The sequence below is a fragment of the Xenopus laevis genome, chromosome 8L (assembly GCF_017654675.1).
Source record: "Xenopus laevis strain J_2021 chromosome 8L, Xenopus_laevis_v10.1, whole genome shotgun sequence".
NCBI lineage: Eukaryota > Metazoa > Chordata > Amphibia > Anura > Pipidae > Xenopus > Xenopus laevis.
Window position 1 is genome coordinate 65,833,266 of NC_054385.1, and position 23,438 is coordinate 65,856,703.

General features: G+C 38.0%; 1 protein-coding gene and 1 long non-coding RNA gene across 17 annotated transcripts; one reads left to right on the plus strand and one right to left on the minus strand.

Moving 5' to 3' along the window:
- Window positions 1-231: 231 nt before the first annotated feature.
- LOC108698564 lies at window positions 232-10,477 on the minus strand. Of its 12 annotated transcripts, XR_001932673.2 has the most exons (10): window positions 10,339-10,477; window positions 9,575-9,632; window positions 3,918-3,948; window positions 3,711-3,738; window positions 3,174-3,211; window positions 2,567-2,674; window positions 1,945-1,986; window positions 1,297-1,384; window positions 1,033-1,072; window positions 232-350 (listed from the first exon to the last, which is right to left on the minus strand). It is a non-coding gene; the product is annotated as an uncharacterized LOC108698564 (long non-coding RNA). The 12 variants fall into 12 exon arrangements; XR_005963391.1 differs by lacking the exon at window positions 3,918-3,948; XR_001932674.1 differs by lacking the exon at window positions 9,575-9,632 and having other exon boundaries at window positions 10,339-10,355.
- On the plus strand, window positions 6,064-21,508 carry LOC108698563 (uncharacterized protein C6orf47 homolog). 5 transcript variants are annotated; one of them, XR_005963388.1, is made up of 4 exons: window positions 6,140-6,154; window positions 8,399-8,449; window positions 10,206-10,840; window positions 16,049-21,508. XR_005963388.1 is itself a non-coding variant. In XM_018230150.2 (2 exons), exon 2 carries the CDS (start codon window positions 16,049-16,051, stop codon window positions 16,721-16,723), a length of 675 nt encoding a protein of 224 aa, XP_018085639.1. In that variant the 5' UTR covers window positions 10,700-10,840; the 3' UTR covers window positions 16,724-17,069. The 5 variants fall into 5 exon arrangements, 1 of the variants encoding a protein (XP_018085639.1); XR_005963389.1 differs by lacking the exon at window positions 6,140-6,154 and adding an exon at window positions 7,224-7,265; XR_005963387.1 differs by having other exon boundaries at window positions 6,064-6,154; window positions 8,399-10,840.
- The last annotated feature ends 1,930 nt before the right edge of the window (window positions 21,509-23,438 follow it).

Below are 23,438 nucleotides of genomic sequence, written 5' to 3' on the forward strand. Positions count from 1 at the left end.
TCCTTGATTCTTGGGATAGGATCTTTGCGTCTGTGGCCAGCTTAAGCATGAGAATCTGTTGCCATTGCATATCCAGATGAAGTTATTGAATGAGGTGATCCATTCACAGCAAATTCTGCTTTCAGATCTTTTTGCCAGTTGTGTGGCAAGAAACAATTTCATTTGAATTTGACAGAACTAAAAAAAAAAAAAAATCCTAGTGTTCCCATGTGACATCACTCCAAAACAGACTACAAACACAAAGGGGTTTATTAAGACTTTAAATAAATAATGTAACATTTTTGTATACAGATATTTAGCATTGCTCCTCTAAGTTACTGTTTCCATCTCTTCCCCTTCAGAGTGCAGACCTGTATAACAAAAAACAAACATCTTTAGCCTTGTGATCCACCTCATCTGTGAAAACTGCTCAACTATTTGACAAATCTGTATTAAAGGGTTTGTTCATCTAAAAACTAACTTAGTATGAGACATTAAAATGCTCAGACAATTTGCTATTCCTGTGTGCTTTCCAGTTTAGCTTTTTGCCTAGTTTCAGTAGCTATCTGGTGTCTAGGGTCTTGTTTGTTTACAGTAGTGTGAATGACTGTGGTACATGAATAGGAGAGTGTCTCCGTAGAAAGAAAAGAAAAAAACACTATCAAAATTGAAAGTTATTTGGCGGTTGGGTTCAGTGACCTCCATTTGAAAGCTGAAAAGATTTAGGATGAACGCAATTAAATATTAAAAGGTCAATTTCACATTGCTAGGACAATCTATAAAATACTAAAATGTAAAGATACAAACCACCCCTTTAATTTTTGGCTAGATATTTGTAGCATGTCAGAGCGTATACTAAAGCATCAACTTTTATTCAGAGACTCTAGTCCAACACTTTCATCAGCCATGCTGCAGCTACTTTTATATTAAATAAGCTTCACACTAAAGGGCACGAATGGCCCGAAACATGTCGTATATTGTAGTCAGTGTGGTGCATTTCACAGCATATTGCTTGCAGTGCTCTCCTTGAACCTATTGTGTAAATAATCTTACCTTAAGCCAGTGGTGAGTTTGAGGCTTCAAGTGTTACTACCTGCAGACAAAGATATATAGTGGTTACATTCCTTTGGCACCATCAGTAATTCCATACAGTATTAATGGCTGAAGTGTGTCAGAGCGTTTACTTTAGGCTTCATAATATTTCAGAGACTCTAGTCAAGATGTCATCACACACACATGTAGGATTAAAGATAAAATAATAGAGAGGTTCAAATTAGGAAACACATACATATAGACACAAAAAGAGCTCCCCATTACCTTGTCATGGCAGCCACCATCTTTGGTTAAATCACATCTGATTTTAGGCTCCCTGACAGCAATGATTAGCTTTTCACTCCAAAGAAGCCTGTATAGAAAAATAAAATGTTTACTCCCCTTTACTACACCTTTTCCAGTTCAGTTGGTTTTAGATAGATCACCAGAAAGACTTTCCAAATTACTTTCTATTTTTTTTTATTTGTGAATGTTTTTCTAGTATTGAAGGGCAAAGTTTTTCACCTTCTAAACCAGCCTGGGGGGGGGGGGGGTCACGGTTTATGGAGAACAACCCAAAAACAAGTCAACTGAAAGTTACCAGCGCAAGTTATTTGGTAATGAGGAATAGGCAGAAGTAATCTGAAAAATAATGGAGCATCACAGTTCCTGCCTCCTAAAGATAAGGGTATTAGGGTCAAGTTAAAGTTAAAATCAGTTAACTATCTGATCTGAATTTGTATGCAAGGCCACCCTACCCCATCCCCACAACTACCTTCAAGTAAAGCAACATGAATCTAGTATTACAAGTGAGATTTAGTTTCAGCATGTCAGAGCGTTTACTAAAGCATCAATATCAAGTCAGAGACTCTAGTCTAACACTTTCATCAGTCATGCTGCAGATACAGATGTATATTAATTAAGAAAGCTTACCTTATGCCAGTGGTGATAGTTTGAGGCTTCCAGTGTTACTACCTGCAGACAAAGGTACATATAATTTAGATTGCTTGGCACATCTGTAATTCAACATAGTATTAATGGCAGCAGTGTGTCAGAGCGTTTACTTTAGGCATCACAATATTTCAGAGACTCTAGTCAATATGTCATCATACACAACTGTTCCTTTAAAGAAAACCATTAGTCAGATTCTCAGGGATGTATTCCCCTAAGCTTTCAGGGCATGCAAACTCACTCCCCCCCCCCCACACACACCTTGTTCCATTATGAAATGATGGATTCTGTGACTATGTCCCTTGTTTTTTCAACATGTTAACTTTGAATGGATTGTGATACTGTGTCAGAAGCACTCTTTAAATACCCACACATTAACTGCTGATTTAACAGACTGACTTACCTGTAACATCACAACAGCTACTGCTCATGTATACTTAACAAGCAACATGTATTTTAAAGCCCAACTGGAGGAGTTTGTCAAAAATTGGCTTAATTCCTTTTAAAAGGAACTTTACACAGCCGACTAGGATCCCAGCTCCCTCCCAAATCACCTTGGTGGCACATTAAAGGGAACAAACCAATACACAGGGCTCTCCTGTACCTTGTATCTATGTGCAGAGTGTTGGCAGACATCTTTATTTGCATCCCATCCGATTTTTAGGCTCCCTCACAGCAATAGCCATGGTTAGCCCCTCTCCTCCAAAGAAGCCTGTATAACAAAATACATGTTTACCCATCTTCAATTACTACTTACACCAACTACCTCCAACAATATAATACCAATAGTCAGTCATTTGGTAAAGACAAAGGCAGAACATGGACTATTATAGAAAATAATGGAGCATCACAATTCCTGCCTCCTAAAGATAAGGGTATTTGAGACAGTCAAAAAAGTCATGGTTAAAACCAGTTAACTATTAATCTGAAATTTTATGCAAAGCCACCCTTACATAATTCAAGGAAATTTAACACACCCTCCCCATCTCCAACTACCTTCATGCACAAATTCGAGCTTTCAGAGCACCTTTAAACTGCAACAAACATGAGTAGAGCAACATGAAACCAGTAATACAAGTGACATTTAATTTCCACTAGATATTTGCCGCATGTCAGAGCGTTTACTAAAGCATCAACATTAGGTCAGAGACTCTAGTCCAACACTTTCATCAGCCATGCAGCAGCTATAGATGCATATTAAGTAAGCTTACATTATGCCAGCGGTGTTCATTTGAGGCTTCCAGTGTTACTACAAAAGAAACATATATATATATTAGTTACATTCTGTTGGCACATCAGTAATTCCATACAGTTTTATTGGCTGAAGTGTGTCAGAGCGTTTACTTAAAGCTTCATAATATTTCAGAGACTCTAGTCAAGATGTCATCATACACACTTGCATAAAAGTTGATTAACAGCACAGAAAAACCAGTCTAGTCTGCATAATCCACTAAACTTTAGGTACAAAATTATATTTTAACATCTGAACAGACACTGGGCTTCTGTTTTGCCGATGTTTAATTAAAGTTCAATTCAGAAATCATGTTTTATGACAAGCCACGTGAGCAACTGTCAAGCTTATGGCAAATGAGACCTCCATTTACTAAAGTTGTGTTGTTTTGGGTCATTAATTACAACCGATTTTTACACTGACAGCACTCATCTTCCTCTTATAGAAGGACAATATTATGTCTACTCAAGGGTTCTTTCATAATGATGCCTGCGCGGAGCTGGAATCAAATATTTACCTTTTTATGCAGAGTAAATGCCTCATGACTGTATAAGGATAGGAAGAAGAAAAAACAGTAGGTTAGACTTCAGTACAATCACCAGAGAGTATTCATGGGAGGGAAGGGCCAGTCAGAACGCTGCGGTATTTCTAATCATAAGGGATCAGCAAGTCTTCTCATCATGTCCAGCCCTCCAAGTAATATGTTTTAAAGGCAGACTCTTACCCAGTTTTGACGTTCTAACCCAGCTTAGATCCTATAAGAGAAGAGGGAATTACCTATGCAGTAAGCTTAAAGTGCACCTGTTGCATTTCTGCTAATATTCGTAATATATTTCACCTTTAAAACAAAGATTCTAATGTCTATTTGCCGTCATCTAACAAAAACAATCAGTGTAAGAGACCTCAAGCCTCAGCTTTCAAACTTGGGAGTGCAAAACTCCATGTGAAAAATCAGAGGTAGCCAGCTCACATTAAGATTATACCCCCTAGAGCAGCGAGAAGGAACAGGAAAATGGAGAAGCTGAAGGGTAACAGCAGAAAGTCCTATCTACATTTATTTTGGCAACAGCTAAGCTTTAAGTAATGAACAGACAAGTCTGTATACTACACAATTTTATGCTCTCCCCCCACCCTTTCAGAGCTCCAATGTAAACAAATCTCCAGGCTTCTTTCTCCCAAAATGCTGATAATACCTGCTGCAAAGCTTTCCAGCACTGTGCCGTCCCCTTTCATGGTCATCCTTGCACTACTTCCCCATTGTCAGACTTCCAACAGCATTCCTAGTACTGTTGTCCCACCCCACCCCCTTTCCTCCCAGAGACAGACAGACAGACAGACAGACAGACAGACAGACAGACAGACAGACAGACAGACAGACAGACAGACAGACAGACAGACAGACAGACAGACAGACAGACAGACAGACAGACAGACAGACACACTCCTCCTACAGTGGGATTGCCAGGATGGTGGTTTTCTAGCCAAATTGGGCTACTAATTTAAAATACAGGCAGGTTTTGAAAGTACAGACTAGCCAAGGGGCTACCTTTTGGGCCTTTGGCTGGTTCGTACTTTGGAAACCATCAAAAGTTTTTTTTCCTTGCACTAATAAAAGTCTGTCTTCCAATGCCTGTTCGGTAATGTAGTTTTTGTAACGATTTGCCAACTTTAAAGACTAAAATACCCAGCATGCAATGGGACTGGTGTAGAATTCAGGAGTTACCAGTTTTTGGGCTCTGTACCCCAGTCTCTAGTCACTCTTAAGCACTCACATTTTCCGGTGACTTGCCTGAATATGACAATTTTGGGGAAAATCTGCAGGAAACCAAAATGTCTATAGGTGTATGTCTATGGGTCCCCCTTTGTAGTTATGCCCCTGGTGAATCTGTCCCATTTTGCTTCATGGAAAAATTTGTAAAAACCATGAAAAATTGGAAAAAGGTGTATTATCAAATGCATTCATTTATGCTTTACTTTTTTTACTGCACATATTGTGCTATTTTTTGGGCTACTTTTGAAGTGGCTCTTGGCTAGTTTCAGGCTGGTTATGTAGCTGCCTCTGGCTGGTTTGGATAATGAGACCTGGTAACCCTAGGAGGAATGTAGAGATGGGGAACAAAAAAATGGAAGAATATATTCTGTGGTATGGTGGGGAGACTAGAGTAGGAATGCTGAAGAAGATGGCAGTTGGAGCACGTGTCACAGTGTATGGTGAGGGCAAAGGAAGTAGGAGAATAGAGAGCATGCTGACTGAGCATAGAGGGGGGGGGGAGTCTGAAAGCAGAGGGGTTAGGGGGAAGGCAGTACTGGAAAGCTGTGCATAACTATTCGCTGCATATGGGGGGGGGGGGAGTATGAAGTTGTGCAGTAAATGGATCAGATTACAGGGATCTTTCCCTCCCTTTTTGTCTGAATACTTAACCCTAGCTACATGCAGTGCTCTTTTGTTTTGCATTCATGTATAACCAGTTTTACAACCAGTTACTTTATACCAAATTACAAAAACCCTTTCCAGCATAAAACGATCAGAAAAACTTCAAGAAATGAATGCACAACCTGAAAAGTTTTTACTAAAGGGCTACTTGAAAAATCTGAAGCAAAATATTTTTTAAAAAAAAAAAAAAAAAAATAGGGTGATTCATAGCCTAGTATTATATTACCCTTTCCTTTAAATGGAAAGTGCCCCAGGGGAGAGAAAGATGAGAAAAAAAAAAATCGCATACCGGAGCTGGAGCGCGATCCATCCTGACCGCCTCGTGCTTAGGTTGAAATGAGGGCCAGGCATATCCTTTCCTCACAGGAAGTGCTCATAACTGCGTAATTGCAGAGCAATGCGTGGCAGCCTAAGTCCCGCCCCCAGTCAAATTAAACTTTATTGGCAAGACCAAATACATTTCGTTTCCCACTGGCAATGTACATTCTTGCTTTGGGAAAGAGACTATGGATGTTTTTTAATCTGCGGTACGTACTACATAACATTCCATGTGCCACCGTCATAATAAATGAATGTTGTTGGCTGTATTATGTATATTAAATTGCAAAGTGTGGAGTCCCTCAAGTGATCTGACAATACATGATTTGTAGCCTTTACAGAGCATTTGTTTTTAGATCAATGACCCCCATTTAAAAGCTTGAAAAAGTCAGAAGCAAAAAAAACAAAAAAAAAAAACCTATTAAAAAAAGAAAAAAAAAGGGTCAATTGAAAAGTTGTTTAAAATGTGCCATTTTTACCCATAAATTTAAGGGGGTGGTTCATCTTTTTGTATGTTATAGACTGACTAATTCTAAGCAACTTTTCAACTGGCCTTCCGGTCTTATTTCGCATAGTTTTTGCATTATTTGCCACCTTCTGACTCTTTCCAAATGGGTCACTGACCCCCATCAAAAAAATGTATTGTTATTGCTCATCTTTCCATTCAGGCCTTCTCCTATTCCAGTCTCTTATTAAAATCAAAGCACAGTTGCTAGGGTCATTTGGACCCTAGCAACAAGATGAAATGCCTGAAATTGCAAACTGCTGAATAAAAAGCTAAAAAAAAAAACCTCAAAAACCACAAATAAAGAAAAAAAAATTCAAATTGTCTTAGAATATCACTCTTTAAATCATACTAAAAGTTAACTCAAAGGTGAACAACCCCTTTAACACAAACCATCCCTTTAACACAAACCAAGTACTTGCTTAGTACAAATCAATCCACATGAAGTAGTTTGACCCCTGCAGTGACAGATACAAGGTAGACATGCAGGCACTTGTATCAGAAAGCAGATATGACTTTTATGGTTTAACAACAATAATAAAAGATACTTGCTAGCAGTCCAAGGTGGGTCCTTGAGGGCACAAGTTATTTGCAACTTCCATGCAGTATCTACCCCTGGTAATACGTGGAGTCCGAAGGAAAGAAACCATTAGCTCCCTCCCATTAAATAGTTGTGGACAGGAACTTGTCATAACACCCTTGTGTAGTTCCCTCCCAAAGGATATAAGTAACAAACTAGGACTTCCTGAACCAGTTGTGAAACTTAACCCTGTGCAGGTCTGGACTGGGAATCAAAATGAGCCCTGGAATTTCAGGTACACAGAGACCCAAACAGCCCAATAAATAGTGACTGTTCATGGCACCTTACAGCGGCCCCTCTGGCATTTGCCAGAACCCACAGATTGCCAGTCCGGGCCTGACCCTGTGTATCTCCTCAAAGTGATTTTAGGATATTGCTGTAGTAGGCAGTGTGGTGCCTCTTTACTTAAAATCATGGGTGCAAAATCTGCTGTGTGCTACTAGCCTTGGGTGTTTTATATTTATAATGCAAGTCATATATACTTGGCTTGTGTTTAATGTGCATGTTATCCTTTAAAAATGCAATGTGTTTATTAGGGTCAGTATCTGGAAGCAGACTCTGAAACTGCAGGTGGCCCATAAAGGATATTTCTTTCAGGACAAAGGGTGGGCAACAGACACAGATGATTTGCGGGCAATATTAATATTAATATTTTTCATTAGGTAGAGAAAACACCCAGAGCATTTGGTGACATTGGTCCAGATTCTGTCTGATAACCATAATTTGCAATAGTTCTATCTTGCTTTTTGGCTGAGATACTAGCTGCCTTTTGAGTTAAACATGCAAGGGTTCGAGGCCCTGTAATGCTGTAGTTATGTGCTGTCTGACAATTGAGAATAGTAATGTTAAAAGGCTAAAGTAAGACCTACTGTACACCAGCTTGTTGTATAATATGCACTCAGCAAATTGTCACTGGATGAGACAGCAAGACTTCCCTTTTACAAAGCACTGGTAAACCCCATCAAAATATGAATTACAATATTGTTCTCCTTACGGAAAGAAAGTTGTATTGTATTATATTATATTTGAATTGTATTGCATTTATTTATAACACAGATATATACAATGCTTTATAAGGAATAAACACAAACAATGGTACAGTTATTATTAATAAGACGGTGAAAATAGTATGGGGTATCTATAATATACATAAAGGCTTGCCTGTTTACACTGCAAAAGAGGCACTTCTGGAGCAAGTTCTTTTAAAAGCAATAATATTTTTTTTCAACCTTATTATCAGTTTACTTGTCATTTGTGAATTCCGCCCTGGGCTATTATTTAAGGTATTGATCCTCAAGCCTTTCAAGTTCTCTATTTGAGCCAAAAATGTTTGTGCTAACTATTCACTTCCTTATTTGGTCTTTCCAGGCAATTCCCACCCTTTTGATTGACATGATGGATGCAGTTGGGCATTATCTGGTGATGTATTTGTCTCTTTTCCACTCTGTGAAAGTGCTGCAAGCTTGCTAGGGTCAGTTACTACAGTAGAATAAAAGAAAGTGTAGAAAACTTGTAAAAAACTTGTTTTTTAATGTTGACAAATAAAGCGACAAGTTTTTAAAGTTGTCTGGTGTTGCGGTACTCCACTTTCTTCTATTCTATGGCATGTTGAGTGGGATGCCCAGGGAGCCTGTATCCGGTGAATGCACTCTCGGACCTTGCAAGCTTTTTTTAAACAGATTAGCGGTGAGTCAGAACAGTGGCTCTGTTTATTATTAGTTACTACAGTAACCAGATAGCAACCAAAAGCATACAAAAGACCCATATAACAGAAGAAAGAATGTAACCCTAATAAAAGACTGGTATTAATCACACCACCCTTCTCACTGTGCAAAGAGAGCAAACTCATAAAAATAACTTTTGGTGAGATAGTGTTTTTCATATTTATTAAACGTCTCAAATGGATTAATCTCAACTTCAACAAATGTATTGAATGTTGCAAATATGACTTCTATGGCATCTGGTTTTAGGTGGAAGCTGTTACTTTTTTTTATTTATTTCAAGATTCTGATTTAATAAGTCAAACAGTGGCACTGGATACCATATTTCTGTAGCCTGTCCCCTCAGGTGAATAGACTAAAAGAGACAGTGCCAACATGACCATTTTGTGATCAGTTACTATTGATACTGTAATTGTAATGGAAGTGTGCCCTCAGCATCGTACTGGTGGGGGTCTGGGCCCACTAAGGCCACCGCATCAGGAGCCCTCTAATTGGCCATAAACGTCAACCATACTACCTATCTGGGGGTTTATTTGGACAGCTCATCCTTGAAAACTCCCAGATTGTGGGGTACAGTCTTTCCCAAACATTCACTTCCTGGAACTCTGCCTGCTAGGATTAACAGGTGCCCTTCAACTTTATCCACATTCAAGGATGTGCTACTTACAGTTACTATACTATGCCAAAAAAAAGCAGTTTAATGCACTAGAAATCCATTCAACCTCCCTGCCCTACAATTCTTGGTAAATTACTCCTTCCAAAATCAGAACCTGACCTACTGGCAAGTGGCTGCCCAGAGAAATTCAATGCCATTTGGCGATACCTTTATTGGCGAGGCGGTAAATAGAGACTGTTGGAAGCTTGGACCAACCAGGACGATGCTGCAGAAAGGAATAGAAACTGTAGGTGATGTTGCACTTCCAGAATGGACAGTAGTCATAATACATTTTTTTTTAATGAAATGGTTGTTTACCCATTTCAACTTTTTGCTCTCCTACTTACCCTGCCTTACTGCATTAAATTCTCTAGCCAATAGCATTATCAAATTGGGTTTAATACCCTGTAAAGGGGAAGCACCATATCAGATTGTGCTAGGTAAACTGCTAGATGTCAGGATGATATAAAAAGGGGCACCTTGTTCATCATGAGGTTGATGAATAGGACTTGTGTTGAATATACCTTTTAGCTGTTTTATTTGTGTTGCAGGACTAAAACTCTTTGTACTTGACTTGGGTTGAACTTTGTGTGAATCATAGGTGTGTACTGACGACATACAATGGTTGTTAAACATATTACACATATTATTACCCTTTTTTGTCTTTTCCCTTAAGCTTTGTGCTGATATGATGTGCACTAGTGCACCTACAGTAACTGTCATAGAAACCCAGCTTGCTAAAATCCTCATATTAAATAAAACAAAGACTATTTACTGTAATACTTTCATAATCTTACAGAGGAATTCAAGAGCAGTTTGCCCTTCCCCAGTTTATCGTGAGTCGCCTCCTGCTTGTAGAACTTGATTAACCAGGAGGGATGGGGAATAAACATGTTTTGACAACGGCAAAGTAGTTGTCCCACACGGCTTACCGTAGCAGCTGCACCCTTTGGAATTCCGGGTATGAAGCCGAGAGAGCCCAGGAAGTGGAGGAGGGAGGGCTAGATCAGAAAATTAGGCAGACCACACCTAGTGCTGCTCCAAAGTACTTTTTCCATAGAGATAAACTGCAGCGAGAGATGAGCAACGTACAGGCAGGAGACTGAAAGGGGAATGAGTATTTATAGAACTGAATGAATGAAAGTGGAGAAGCAATCGGGAGACTGGAAGACGATGAATTTGTGGGTGCAGTGAGGCCTGGCACGGACCAGGGAAGAGCAGCTGTAGACAAAGGCTCTTTGGAAACGGACTCTGCCTGTCAGTCTCTGCATCACAAAGACAAATACGTTCCTGAGTAGGAATAAGGTGATCTTCATATGTGATTAAATGAAGGAGGCTGAAAAGAAGCCGTTCCAAGAACAAAGAGGACGTGGGGAGCTGCAGTGAAAAGATTCCCAGGAAACAAATATCAGCAGCACAGAAACGAGGTGAAAGGTGAGAAAAGAATATTAACAGTCATCTCCACAATCACAACATGGGAAAACTTGTCTTTAATTGCAGTGTTATGTATCATATCCTGTGCTGGGGTTTTAGGTTGGCTCATAGATCATTTTGAGGGTTTTTTTTGCACCATTATACTGCTCCCTGAGGAGAAGAATAAGCAGATTTTCTTACCTGATTTCTTTTGCATAGGCCCGTCCTGCACTGACAGGTAGGGCAGAATGCATAAAGTACTAACAACACTGACCTGGTTTAAAGCAGCTAACTGACACCTATCCTAGTAGGAGGAAAGTTGTGTTTTCCTAAAATATTTGAGGGTAGTTTTCAGCCAAAAACGCTAAATTTCAGGTTAAAAGAAAACTCAAATTTTACTTGGTTTTATAAAAAAAAACCTTAAAATAAATTTTTCGTCATTTATTACACCCCAAAGCTGAAAATAGCTCGAATCCGTAAATAGTCCAGCTTAAACCTGTTGAGGTCATGTAGAAGTCAATGACAGAGGTCCCTTGGACCATTTGGAGATGTTAATAGCCTTAATCATGTTGCTGCTTCTTTTTCAATGGGTTTCCCTCAAAAACTCGATTAATTCGAGCAGTTCTATTTTTTTTCTTGCGTAAAACTCAATTAATTTGAGTTTTCTGGTTGTTCATCTCGAATTCACTGATTCAAGTTTTTTCCATTTTTCATAAATCATAAAATATTCGAGTTGTGAGTTCATTCAAACTCACAGCCCTCTAAAACTCGACCTTTGATAAATAACCCCCTAAATTTAAGTGTTAAAACTTATAAGCAGGCATAGGAATTGATTATTGATGACAAACAGCCTCTGGTTACTGCCAAAATACACTGTGGGTGATTTATAATTGGAGTTAAAGGTTTTACTTTTGCTAGCAAAATGTAAAATGATCTGTAAAGCAAACCAAAGTTGTATACAAGCAGATCATGAAGATTCCATGCTTTATGGGTGGTTTACCTTTAAGTTAACTTTTAGTATGTTATAGAATGGCCAATTCAAAGTAACCTTTCAATTGGTCTTCATTATTTATTTTTAATTATTTGCCTTCTTCTGACTCTTTCCTGCCTTCAAATACTTGCTGAAAGAACATTCTAAGGTTGTTATTCTCCTTTACTAACATCCCCTCCCCTATACTGTAGATAATACTGAAATGACCAAAGCTTGTTAATTGTTATTGCATATTTCTTTTTCGGAAAATAAAAGAGATTTAAAAAAAAAAACAAATACTTGCTGAAATTGCAAACTGGAGAGCTGGCAAATAAAAAAATGTATAACTCGAAAACCACAAATAATTAAAGTGATATTGACGCCAGAAATGAAACCTTTTTTACATCTATCATAACATTGTCTTTCACATTACCTATACATTCCCCATGTTCCCTTATGAGGGAGCTGCCATATTTGTGCAGCATAAGTCCTTTAGCATTATAAACTCTGACAAGTTGAGAAGGGACCGTCAGGTTGGCAAAACTGTCAGGTTTAGGAACAATTACTTACAAAAGTAGACCTAAAAGCAAAAAAACGATTAACATGACCTATAGGTAACTTTTAATGTACATGCATATTATAAAGAGTTGTTTTTTAGTGTCAGTATCACTTTAAATATGAAAACGAATTGCAAATTGTCTTAGAATATCACTCTCTATATCATACTAAAAGTTAACTCAAAGGTGAACAACTAAAATGTTCAGTTACTCTGGGCTGTCTCTGTAACACACATTCTCTTTTATTTGGCAGGAACTTTTTGACCAGATATGAATATGGCGTATGTCTGTCTAGCTGAGACTGTGCAAAAGCCAGGGCAGAAAGCAAACACACTGCAATAAAAAAACTTTAATTCAAAGGACAAGTAAAGCCGAGATCACTTGTGGGTGCCAAAATGTTAGGCACTCCCTACTGAATTATAAATAAAAGCTTTTTTTCCTGGGGTGGGTGCTCCTTTTAGGGATAAAATGCACTGGCCTGTTGTAAAAAGTAATGTAGCACCATGCCACCACGTGTCAGACTTTCTCAGTCACCCCTTGGCAGACTTACACTTAACAATTTCAGATATTACTGTACTGAACAGGTGCAAGTCTGTCTGTGATAGGGATTCACTGCAGGATACCTAACATATTTGCACCTCTCTGTGAATTAAGCTCTTCTTGCCCCTTAAAAGGAGCTAGCTTTTTGTGTCAAGCCAAATGAATAATTTTTATGTTGTTAGTGACCATTTAGTGCAAAATGATAGCCTTAACGGCTGTGGAACAAGAGGTATTTTATCTGCCCATGCCATCCATTTGTGAGTAGTGGCAGACAAAACATCCATATCCATTTGTCACCATTCCTCATAGACATGATGCAAATGAAGCAGTGACAAGTGGGCCTTGTTGGAAAAATGCGCATTCTGCATTGTGCGTTATGTATATTTCTTTTAATTTTAAGTCGTTTCGATCAGGAGCAATGACTGGAGGGAGGGTTTGTTGAAGTGTAGCTGTGGTAAAGAAATACATGTGCCATAGCCCCTAAGCTATTTTTAGCTCATTCTTTGTCTTTATGCATAGAGAGCTGTAAGAATCTGTATATATATAGTACTGCTGCATAGGCAGCGCTGTATATTTTTACAATACGGTAGTACATTTAGGGGTAGAGATAATGCAATAAATAGGAGTAAGGAGCAGCCTAAGCATATTATCTGAAATCTAATAGCCAGAGAGGGTTTTTTTCCCATTATGCAGTTGATATTTTACAACTGCATTTCTGGCTATATCTGTCTACATTTTGCTAACAGCAATTTGAAAAATATATACATTTTTGCATTTTTTTAGTGCCCTTTAACTTTGCTATGACTTATGTTTTTCTGCTGGCAGTGAAAATTGCAATATGGCCACTACTGCACTGTGTGTGTGTGCTGTAACTGTCATGAATGGCATCTGCATGTTACAGCCCATACAAGACGAAACACACTCAAAATCCTCCCCAGTGTGCACAGTGACGGCTGTCATTTGTGTCAGCCACCTCACATGGGATGGCAGCAAGCCGTATCTGTGTTCTTTTTACAAGCACAGAAGACACTTCATATGTAATAAAATATACTAAGTTTGCAGTAACCCATAGTTTAGCTTTTAAACAGGTGACCAGTAAATTCTACCTGCTGATTGGTTGCTTGGTGACATTAGCCTTAGTTTTTTTTTTTTTATTTGGCCAAGCTCTCACATGGTATCTATAGACAGAAGTCCATGTGTATTTAAAAAATAATTTCTAAAATTTAAATGGGTTGTAAACCTTTGTATGCCTAAAGACAAAATGAAAAAGTAATTCTAATCATCTTTTAATATACATTCATTACAATTTTTAGCATTGTATGGAAATGTTGCTATCGATAGCAGTATTTTTCTGCCGTGCTCTGTATTTCTTCTTCCAGCTCTACATCAAAATTGTATTTTTGGGTTTACATACAGGAGTCTCTAAAGAGACCAGACCACATGGAATACTAGTGCATTATCTTAGAAATAAATAAAAAAAGATGGGCTTATTCTAGTGCAGAAAGACAGAAGTGCAATGGTGACATTCTGGTTAGTGGTGTCACAGTTCTTGGATGTTGGTTAAGAGTGCTAGCAGGATGCTTTGTGCAGGGTATACCCTTCCAATGGTAGACTATTTGGTTTCTGGTGTGAGTGATGAAAGTATTCTCTGTGAAGCAGTAAATGTTATGTAATGTGCACAGACCCATGGATTCTAAATGGTAATTTTGGGAGAATGCTCACTTTACAAGGCAACAACACCCTCTCAATGTTCCTGGTGTAACATTGGCCATATCTCTCCATGTTTTGTTAACAGTAAAGTTCTTTATACTTTATACTTTCAGTGGAGGATCACTAATTTTGCGATGATTTTTAATGTGTCCTGTTATGAACATTGCCAGATTCTTATTACTGAAACATAATAACACTGCTGTTTATGTTTAGTAAAATAATGCATAATGGCCACATGACTATAAGTAACCAGTGCCCAGTTATGCTGAAGCAAAATCGGTTATGGGCCAAGCATCATGAGGGCAAAGGATACTTCGGCCTATCTGTACCTATATAGGTATAGTAGTAAATGACAGCTAAAACATTAAAACAAGGAAGCTGGAAATGCAGAACTAGCCAGTTAATATCACAGTTTAATTTACAGGAGGTTTTGCAATGGACTAAAGTTGTAGCCTGGAATACAGTGCTCTACTTTCAGATTGCCATAAACCGCTAGATCAGCTCATTTGGCAAGGTTTCCAAACAAGCAGGATCTTGGCTTAAAGCCTGCGTGTAACTCTAGTGGTGGAATTCTCTGAGCGCCATGATGGCATTTTGGTTAGTTGTGCTTTATCACAGTTTTTGGGTAAGATGCTAAATGTGTGGAGTCTGTGTCCTACTGTACTTATTTTTGTTGTTTTTGAAGCTTTGTCATGGTAGCACTCAATCAGAAGGTAAGAACAGAATAAGTTTGGGCAAGAGGACATACAGTTAAAGGAATTGTGACACTTTTCCATACTTAATAAATTGTCTCCTCACTGACCTACATGGTGACTACTGTTATGGACCTCCGACTTGGTTCCTTTATCTGATTTCTCAGAGGTTGATGTGGCCACTTTAGGATCAAACTACATTCTGGAAGGCTGTTGTTTCTCCTACTGAATGTGACACAGTGGGACCTGTATTTTACTATTAAGTGCTGTACTTAGATCTACCAGGGAGCTGTTATCTTGTGTTAGGAAGCTGCTATCTGGTTACCTTCCCATTGTTCTGTTGTTAGGTTGCTGGGAGGGGGGTAAGGGAGGGGGTCATATCACTCCAACATGCAGTACAGCAGTAAAGAGTGACTGAAGTTTATCAGAGCACAAGTCATATGACTGAGGGCAGCTGGGAAACTAACAATATGTTTAGCCCCATGTCCGATTTCAAAATTAAATATAAAAAAAATCTGTTTGCTCTTTTGAAAAATGGATTTCAGTGCAGAATTCTGCTGGAGCAGCACTATTAACTGATGCATTTTGAAAAAAACGTTTTCCCATGACAGTATCCCTTTAAGTTACCTCAAGGTCAATAGTCATATTTGTCAGTCTGTTGTGTATTCTTTACTTTTTTCTGTAGACTATTTTCAAGAAGTTTTCTTAAAAGAACAAACGAGAAAAAAAAAGCCTTGTATGACTCTTTTCTCTTTTACAGATGTTCCTCCATCGGTCTTTTCAGTGGCCGTCTACTCCAGCTTTCCTATCAAAGCTTTTCAATACTTCTCAGAGTACTCCACCTACCACTTACAACCCACAGGAAAAATCCAAGCATTGGCATTTTCCAGCTATACCGCTGCCCACTCTGTCTACTGTACGATCTCTTCTTCCAAGCCTGAAGAAAGAAAGTGACAACGGAGCTTCATTGTTTTCTATCAGTGCTCAACATTTACAGATCTGCATCAATCTAGTCCATCATATATTTGACATTTGCACTTTAGGATGCCTCTGGCTCTTTTCCCCAGTGTTCCAAGTGACCCTAGATATTTTTGGTGTACGTGGAGCCATAAAACTCTGGATCCATGGTCTTGCCATTTTCTTAGCCACAACATATGGCATGTATTTTCTACTGTGGCTGGCTCAAGAGTATCTTTTCCAACTTGCCTCTCTGTATGGAATCCTACAGACATTGGTCTTAACTGTTAGTCTAAGGGCTGACAGAGATCAGGAGAGAGCAAAAGAGGAAATGGAAGCAGAACAGGTGGAAGAATCTGTAGAAGAGATACAGCAAGGAGAGGACAGATGGGCTGGAGGAAGTGAAGAAGAAGGAGGAGATTCTGAGGATGTTTGGGAGAGTGAAGGAGAAGAAGAAGAAGAAGTGGGTACTGACTGAATTCTTGCCTATGTTGAAGGGTCCACAAATTGTTCTCCCAGTTACAACATTATGGAAAACAGCACATTTTACATGCCGTTGTAGGGGAAAAAACTATTTCCCTGTTTAAAAGATTCTTAATTTTAAATAAGTGATTTTTCTTGAAAAGTGTTCACATAAATAGGAACTTCATTGTTCGAAAAGGCGTTAAGAGGTGGGTTCATTCTTAAATCAGCGAGTTGCTCCCTAGAGAAACATATGCATTATTATAAAGTGGATTTTCTTTTAAAGCAGTATGCTTTTTGACAAATGAGCACCTTAGAAGTGAAAATGTATTTATGGCTTTAAACATATTTTTTTTGATATATATATTTTTATGACTGTATGTGTGTTTTATGATGTATACTGTTTTTGCTAAACACTGCAGATCTAGAACCCCTCTAAATGAGCAGAATGTTTTATAGTTTGAGAGAGAAATTCTGGAGCAACCAGAGCATGCTGGGAATCAGGCCCGGACTGAGAATTAAAATAGACCCTTGCATTTCAGCTACACAGAGGCCCAATCAGCCCACACAGAGGCCCAAACAGCCCCCACCAGCCCACTAAATACTGAATTTATATGGGACCTTATAGCAGCCCCTCTAGCATTTGCCAGAACCCACAGATTGCCAGTCCGGGCCTGCTGGGAATCTCTAATGAGATGGGACCAGAATTCATTTTTCATTGAGAAAAAAACTAGACTGGAGGGTCCAAGATGCAGGGTCAAAGGGAATAAGTTGTGAAGGCAACAACTCAAGCAAATACGGTGGTCATGCAGTGGAGCTGCTGTTCAACAGTGTATCTGGCTTTGCAGTCCAGTCTATGGCTGCACAGCAGTTACCTGTGCTTGTTGTTCTAAATAATGTAGGTACTGACAAGAAATGTATATATATAGTATGATGTCTTGAAAATGCCACTAGGTGTTTGCCTGCATCATTTGTTAAATGGTTCATAGAAAGCATTAGAGGTACAGATAAAGATCATAAGGGAAACGTACAACAGCCTTGCCAAGTTGAACAGTCTGAATGGACTGCGGGGCAAACAGTGTGGACAATGAGCCCATCAACAAAAACACTCAAGTCATAGGTATACTCAGGACAAAAGTGCACACAAGTAAAGTGTATATATATATTGAACTAATTAACCATCTAACTGTACCTTGGATTTTAAGGGCTGCTGAAGGATATAACAACATGTAATCTACAGTGGACTCCTGTTTATTTTCTGTAGTCTTATTATGTATTCATCATATATGCTATCCAGGACACTTATAATTGACTGACACCAACTTAATTCATCTCAAGTGAATGATAAGATAATATAACTTTATCTCTGATACATGTGATATGTTTAGCATATAAAAGTGAAAAAAACACTGTGCAAAACATTTGAGAAACTTCTAACTAAAATCATAAGCCCAATTACCTATTGTTTATCTATCCTTCAACAGCATTAGGTATTGGGTATTGCATGATGGTTATTTAATTCATTCATTCATTCATTGTATATTAGATTTGCATGGTTTTGTCCTTTGTAACTGGAACAATTGAGAATGTACCCTTGGTGTGGCTTGTCCTTGGAGATGGGGTTCCCGGAGTCAAAGGGGTGATTCACTTTTAAGTAAACTTTGAGTATGTTATATAATGTCCTATTCCTAGCAACTTTGCAATTGTTTTAACTGTTTTTATTTATAGTTTGAGTAATTTGCCTTCTACCTCTTTGTAGCTTTCAAATGGGGGTCAATGACCCCGGCAGGCAAAACAACTATTGCTTTATCAGTCCCTCTCCTCTCCTGATTCCAATCATTTATTCAAACCACTGCCTAGTTGCTACGGACAATAAGCCCATGACAATAATATCCACAGAGGCGTAACAAGCTGTAAATTAAAAGTTAAATTTAATTAAAATATCCATCCCTTTTATAAACTCATTTAAAAATCTCGGCTGTCAATCACATGTTGCTTGCCCCTCCTCTATGCCTTAGGCAATAATATTTTCACTTTCGCTTCTGCACTTCCTAGATATCATTGCACTCCTCACATTAATTTATATAGTGTAAGTGAAGTTTATTTTGCTTGACTAACATCCTAAAATACAATATGGAATTGTTTCTTAGGATGGCAGGTCCCCATTAAAATACCAAATTGGAGGGCTGCTGGACAAAAAGCCATAAAAATTATGACCAATTGCAAACTGTCTCAGAATATCACTGTCTACATCTTACTAAAAGTTAATTTAAAAGTTAACTACCCCCCTTTAATGATCATGCAAATGAATATGGGAATATGTCAGTCTTTTGTGACAACTTCCGCCTCTTCATGATGTTTTTGGTTTAGTCACTCAGCAACAGGCGATTCAGTAAGAGTATAAGAAAGCAAGCAGGGTGCTGGGATTGACAACAGCTTTGGGAACTATAAGCATTGATGTTTTGGTGTTAGACAAATTACCATGAGGTTAATAACAAACTCTACAAACATAAACAGCTCTGATACTGATAAATGGCAGCGCCTACAGAGAAATCTGTATATGTAGAGTGGAAGTAGAGTGCCAGATATAGGCCTAGTCAACCACACAACCTTAGGTTTGCAAATTTTCTATTTAGTGACGTTAAATCTTCCATTGTTATAGTGACGGAGTGAGGATGATCAAACCAAATTAATTGTGACTTCACTAAAGGTATCATTCAATGTAAACCAAAGATTAGAAGAGAAGTATATATATATCACTGAATCTTTCTTTTTTTTTAAACCAAATGCCGTATGTGCACAGGAATGTTTCTTTGTGACCAGTGCTGAAATCTAGAATTTTAATTGTCGTTTTAATATGTAATAGGACTTTTGACCTTACCTTTTCTAGAAAGGAAGTCCACTGTAAAATGCTTTCCGATCGTTCATCGCAATGTACACAAGCTATACTGAAAGCTGGACTTTTTTGAGTGTGTATGTTTGTATTTATATATCCCTACTTGGAGATTAAAATAATACGTTAATAGAAAAGACTGGGAACAATACAATAAATGAATAAAAACAAAAACACAATGACATTCATGATTAAGTACTAAGTGAGAAAAGGATGTGTAGCTGTATATAAGCTGAATTTATGTTTTGTGCTGATAATTATACACAATGCTGAACACAGTGTTTGTTTGGTACAAAGAGTCACCTGCTGCCGTGTATTTTTTTGGAGCTGGCTGTGCAGGTGAACCCAGGCCTCCCTGCTTCAGAAATAGCATCTTAACTTGCTGAGCCACTTGCATGAAACACTGGAACAAACTGCCACTACCTTTTAGATTATTACTGTGAATGTTTAGGATATACAGCCATTGATTGAAATTCATACAACATGGACTGGTAAATAAATGAAGCCACTGTGACATCATTTTCCCAGACCCCTACTTTGAGGAATATCAGCAGTCAGATTCTTTCAACATACATTTCTCATTCGCCATAAATGAAAGGATATCTGTAATGAAGAATTCATGAATAAAGGGGAAATGGACATAAATGGACACTACAAAGCACAAAACTGTGAGCACAAAGTCTTCTCCTTATTCCGCAATTATTTTACAGAATTGTGTCATGTCTAGGCACAAGGACCACGTAACTTTGGGCTACTGCTGAAAATGATATCAATATATAAACTTGACTATGTTCTTTTAAACCAGCTATGGTATCGACATTAAGCAGTTAACATGTTTTAAAAGCCTATTTTGCATTTATACATTTTTACCTTCTTTGTTGAAGCAGGATATGTATGTACATAAGAACATACCATGTAGAACTTTAAGAATACCAGGGGACCTTCGGTGGAACCTGTATAAGAACACCAAGCAGAACTTAAAAAAAAAACATGCATTAAACCAGCATTATGATTTTTTTTATAAATGCCCCAGTAAAATAGCCAGTAAAGAAAGACATTAGTATTATCTGAAAGATCGCCAACCCTCCATCTTGCCCCTTCCAAAAACCACAACATAAACTCACATTTAACTGCAGTGGGAGAAATTCTTTCAGTGTGAAGTTGCTGCTGGGAAGTCAAACAACCTTTGCAGTAGTGTCTAAAAGCGTCATTGTTTAACCTTTTTCTCCTGAACCAGCATTTTCTTCCCAGTCATGACTAGTTTCTTGCCTTGAGGCTTTGAATGACTCCCTACCCATAAAGTGCACTATGTTAAAGGAGACCTAAAGGCAAATCCACCTTTAACCAACTTGTTTGGAACCCCCAGTAATTCAAGTCACTTACTTTCTGCCCTTGGCAACTGCCACATTCTTCCACTTTCCCATGTATTTCTTGTGCTTGAGAACAGTGTAATAGATGGGGCTGCATACTCCAGGCTGGTACATTTTTTAATTTAATAGTAAAAGTGCCAGACTGCAGGTTAGTAATCATGAGAAAAGTAAAATAAATGTGGTATACAAATTTAAAAAGATCATGTTTTGACCATTTCCCAGAGCTCACTCAGTTATTTCATATAACATGTCCACTTTAAGGAAAGGAAGAGTAATCACCAGCTCATGCATTCTGGCTCTGAGTAGAAACGACACAATGGCAAAATGAGTCAGTGGGAACCTGTATTCGGGATAGGAGTTGAGAGGCGCAATAAAAGTTGCACTAATAGATTTTGTACACAAAGAATATAGTCAGTCAGTTGAGAATGCACTTCAGTGTAGAATATCTCTTTTTCTTATATCACTATCCATATAACAAGTTGTGGATGTACTTTTTGATACTGTATGTTTATGATATAAAGTAAATTTGAGTTTTGAATTGTGATGTTGTAACGTTTGTTTTTAAACACAGCCTGAAATTTCGAAATGTGCTACAAAAATATTTCATTGTTAAGGGGGTCATTTGTAAAAGGTCGAATTCGAGAGTTTTATATACCTCGAATGGTTTCTAATGTAAAAAAAAGCTTGAATCAGCAAGTTTGGGGTTAACAACCTGAAAACTCAAATTAATAGAGTTTTGGGTGGGAAAAAACTTGAATTGAGTTTTCGAGCAAAACCCTAAAAAAAAACAACTCGAACATCATGCCGGCTATTAACATATGTCCGGCACCCCTTAGCTTATTAGATTACAAATACATAAAAGATATAGTTGTTAATCGGCAACAAACATAGTTTTACGGTATTTAAACAAAAACTGCTCTAAACTAGATAACTATTGGCATGTTCACTATTAATCTTTCTGGGGCTTTTGATACCTTTGATCACCCTTTCAGTCCCATAATTCTCTTAGCCTTCGTGGCTCTGCCCTGTCCTGGCTTTCAACTTATTTTTTATGTGTCTCTTAAATGGAGTATCCCTCAATGCTCTGTCTTGGGACCCTTATTATTTTTCTTTATATCCCTAAGACTAATCAACTCATATGGTTACTAGTACCCCCTCTATTCTAATAATACAATATAAAATCCTCTCCTAATCTCAACCCAGAGTCCTTAACTTGGGTCACTTCCTGCTTGTTTGCTATCTCTACTTGAATGTCTCATCACCAACTTAAAGGAACAATAACAATAAAAAATGAAAGTGGACCAAAGTAAAATATAATGTACTGTTCCCTGCACTGGTAAAACTGGTGTGTTTGCTTCAGAAAGCCTATTATAGTTTAAATAAACAAGCTGCTCTGTAGCCATGGGGGCAGCCATTCAAGGCTCAGGTTACATAGCAGGTAACAGATGCCCTCTGTACAATATCATTGCATTAAAGAGCTTATCGGTTATCTGTTAAGTAACCTGTGCCTTTTCTCCTTTTTCAGCTAAAATGACTGCACAGTAGCTTTTTTATATAAACTATAGTAGTCTTTTTGAAGCAAAAACATAACTTTTACCAATGCAGGGTAACAATACAATATATTTTAATTATTTTAAAATTCTTTCATTTTTTTTTGGTGTAACTGTTCCTTTAAGTTAAAACAAATAATTGGTTCTCTTTCCCCCATCCAACATCCATAACATCCCAGAAGTATCTATTACAGTTAACTTTAACATCTCTCCAGGCCCAGTGCCTTGAGTTTATCCTGATTCTTGACACTGCAACCTTTCCAGTAAATAATGAATACTGCCACTAGGCTCATCATACAACTGCTCCTCCTCTGTCATGCCACTCATGCAGGCTTTCATAATAAGATTCAAACGAATGACCCTGACATTTATAACTCTGCCCCACCCTAAATACAGGTATTTGAACATATATCCAGGTACTTACCAAACTGCGTGTTATGCTTCTCTATTGACCTGCTCCTCAGTGCTGACACATTTTGGACAATTAAATATTTATATATAAAACATAATCCAACAGGTAATCAATCTTAATTATATACTCTATAAAGATTAAAAGAACCTAAATAAACTCTGACTGATAAGTGGCACATCATAGTGAGTGACCTATATCTTCGTAGATGTAATTATAGAGGTGCACATGTGAATAAGTGTCGGTCCCATAAATTAATTAAAAATTAATTAGAATGAGTTAGCTCAGGAAACCTGTCCTTACTCTTTGATAAAAGATTGAATTTCTATGGGTCTTGGCCTGAATGGCATTCTGTAAGAACTGAGCAAGTCTGTTAAAGGAATAGTTCTGTGTAAAAACTAGGTAAATAGGCTGTGCAAAATAAAATGTTTGTAATATAGTAAGCGTAAAATGTAATTTATAAGGCCTGGAGTTAGAGAGCTGAAAAGCAGGAAGTAGTGTTCTGTTCT